General features: G+C 35.2%; 1 protein-coding gene across 1 annotated transcript; it reads right to left on the bottom strand.

Annotated features, from left to right (window-relative positions):
* Window positions 1-60: 60 nt before the first annotated feature.
* On the bottom strand, window positions 61-2,361 carry LOC143597389 (AUGMIN subunit 8-like). The gene is made up of 5 exons (XM_077075900.1): window positions 1,319-2,361; window positions 1,113-1,232; window positions 913-1,029; window positions 733-822; window positions 61-651 (listed from the first exon to the last, which is right to left on the bottom strand). Exons 1-5 carry the CDS (start codon window positions 2,315-2,317, stop codon window positions 502-504), a joined length of 1,476 nt encoding a protein of 491 aa, XP_076932015.1. The 5' UTR covers window positions 2,318-2,361; the 3' UTR covers window positions 61-501.
* Window positions 2,362-2,734: the final 373 nt, after the last annotated feature.

Here is a 2,734-nt window from a genome sequence, read left to right as displayed (position 1 = left end):
AGAAAAAAAGTAAATAATTAAACTTTGTGAACATAATGAATTTAACCTATATCCTGGGAATATTGTTAAATGATATATAAGAAAACAGTGAATTTTGCAGCACTACCAAAAGCAAAAGATGTTGCAGTTTTCTTATATATATAAAAATCGCAACTTGGTTTGTGTGCAATTATTATAACAATGTGAGGGAAGACAAACCACCTAATGAGATAGTAACATCTTATTAGGCAGATACCATTGAATTTAATGTCACAAGGCATGATGGCAAAGGACCACATAAGAAAATGAAGGGTAGGAAGTGGCAAGAGTTGATGCCCATAATGCTACCAGCAGAATGTAACCATCATGCTCATAAAAGATAAGTACTGTCCCCAAATTCTAAGGACAATTGAGCCAAAAACCATGATTTTTGTAACAATAATGCATCATGAGCTTTTTGCTTTTACTTGGACCGGAAGCAATGTATAAAGAGATTGCTTTTATCTTCTAGAGATATTTTTATTATATAAATATTATAATTAATGCAATAAATGAAATAAATACCTGCAGAGAAGATGCAGAAGCCATTAAAGCTCTACATTGATCAAGAAGAGCTCTTTCTTGTGCCGCTACAGTTGCAAGGTCATAAACCAGCCAGTTTGTTCTCTCCAACTGTAAAAATAAAAAGATAATATGAATGACATAATTTGATATTTTATTTCTTATAAAATTTAAAAATGACATAAATCTTACTCTTGATAGTGTAGATTGTAAGGATGATCCCATTGTCTGCATTAATTTGATGGCTGAATAAACAGCTGATTTGACACTCTTAATATTTGCCTGTAAATTGTTGAAAATAGTGTTTTCTGTATTGCAATAGCAGTAACATAGAAACTCGTATAAACAAGCTTTTAGAAGTATATAACTAACCGTTGCATATCCGGTGACAGGAAGTCTTAAAGTGCTTGCTTGTAGATCTTTAATGCAACCAAGTAATGCAAAACTGTGATCCCGTTCTATTGAACACCATTGATTTAAATAAGCAATCTGAGATTAACATCAAACTCAAAATCAGTCAAATATTTTTTTCACACAAATTTAATTATTATTCATAATAAAGCATTTCTTACATGTTGGTTTAAAGCCAAGTAAAGCTTTAGCTGCATTTTTAACTGACAGATGTTAATCCTCTTTGCAGCTACTGAATCTTGGAATTGCGATATAGTTTTCTGAGCACTAATTAAAGATTTCTGCATGATAAAATAAACAATAACACATCAATTTTTCAAATGATTTGCAACCGAATTGGTAAAAAACATATGACAATGACACAAACCTCAGCTGTTACTTTTTGAGAATTCAACACAGCTTCTGCACCGGCGTTAACAAACTGCCACTGCACTTGTCTGTTATAAAGTAACCTAAGATGATGTGCATCTTCTATGCGCGTTGCAACGTTTTTCCCCCTTTTTATGTCTGCTACGAATGTGAGAACCGAAACTGTATTCGAATTGCATAAGTGCTTTGAAGGACTAGATGACCTCATAGGACTGACACCGCTAGAAGGTCCAGAGCTCATGATCCTGGTTCTCGACGGACTGGGCCCACGAGTGTTACTTGACTTATTTGGTGAAGATGGTGTTAACAATCCACCATTTTTCTCCAAGGACGCTTTTCTGAGACTTGGAGTGATGGTTTTCTTTATACTTTCGTTAGATAGATCGACGCTTTTGTTTAGAATATTGGAATTAGCTGTTGTTCTGCTCGGCCATCGATGGCGATCTATTCTTTGAGTATGTAATCCATCCAACGGTTTAGAATTCTCTGATTGATCAGTTAAGGTTTTCCCTTTAAGCGGACTTCTTTTTCTTTCTGGTGTGGACTTTCTATATGTAGGCGATGATACATTTGAAGACGGCTTCAATGTGCGGTCATAAACCGCCTGAGGAGGCGGCTTTTCCTTTTTTATAACCGGCATTGAAAATGTGTTAGATTGAAACGCAACATTTAGACTACGCATTCTTGAAGGCCATAAAGACTCTGGTAACTTATTATTACCACCGGCCTTTCGTGCTGCCAGGTCAATGCAAATTGTGTCATGGACGGGGGTGGTGGGACTAGTCGGTGATGCTGGCGGTCTTCTTCCAGTTGATACCGCTCGTTTTTGAACAGGTGCTGATGGTGTAACTGTTCTTGCGGTGCTTGGAGATAGAAAACGTCTCGGCGTAGGTGATTTATAACGAGAACCGGCAATTTTTCCATTGTTTTTATCTGAAAACGACGGTGATTGTGATTTTCGGGTGCTGAATGCTTGATTTGGTTCATATGCATCCATCCACTCTATTCAAATTCAACCACATTGATGTTATCAAGAAAAAGCCACAATTCCACAGACTTGTTGAAAAGTATAAAGATGATGGTTTCACTGTTACAAACAGAAAAAAGATATTATCATAATATTATTATGATGATGAATAAAGAAAAAGTTTATAAAAAAAGTGCACTTCTTTACAGGCAGCCAGATCTGGAAATGAAAAACCTTTTGGCATTAAGAACAACAAATTAAAGCAAATTAACACGTTTGTATCATTACAACACCCTAAATATGATCATACCACTTCTAGTAATATTATTAATAATAAATAAAGAAAATGAAAATCACACTTTGCTTATAACACTTACAGCTTTATAATATTTAGGAAAAGAAAATGAAAGTGCCACCTGTAATCTATATCACGGATTGGCCATGGTT

Source organism: Bidens hawaiensis, unplaced genomic scaffold (assembly GCF_021521415.1).
Source record: "Bidens hawaiensis isolate Kalapana, Puna unplaced genomic scaffold, B.hawaiensis_p1.1 tig00048205_1, whole genome shotgun sequence".
NCBI lineage: Eukaryota > Viridiplantae > Streptophyta > Magnoliopsida > Asterales > Asteraceae > Bidens > Bidens hawaiensis.
Note: the sequence above shows the minus strand (reverse complement) of the source record. Positions and strands in the feature narration are given on the sequence as shown.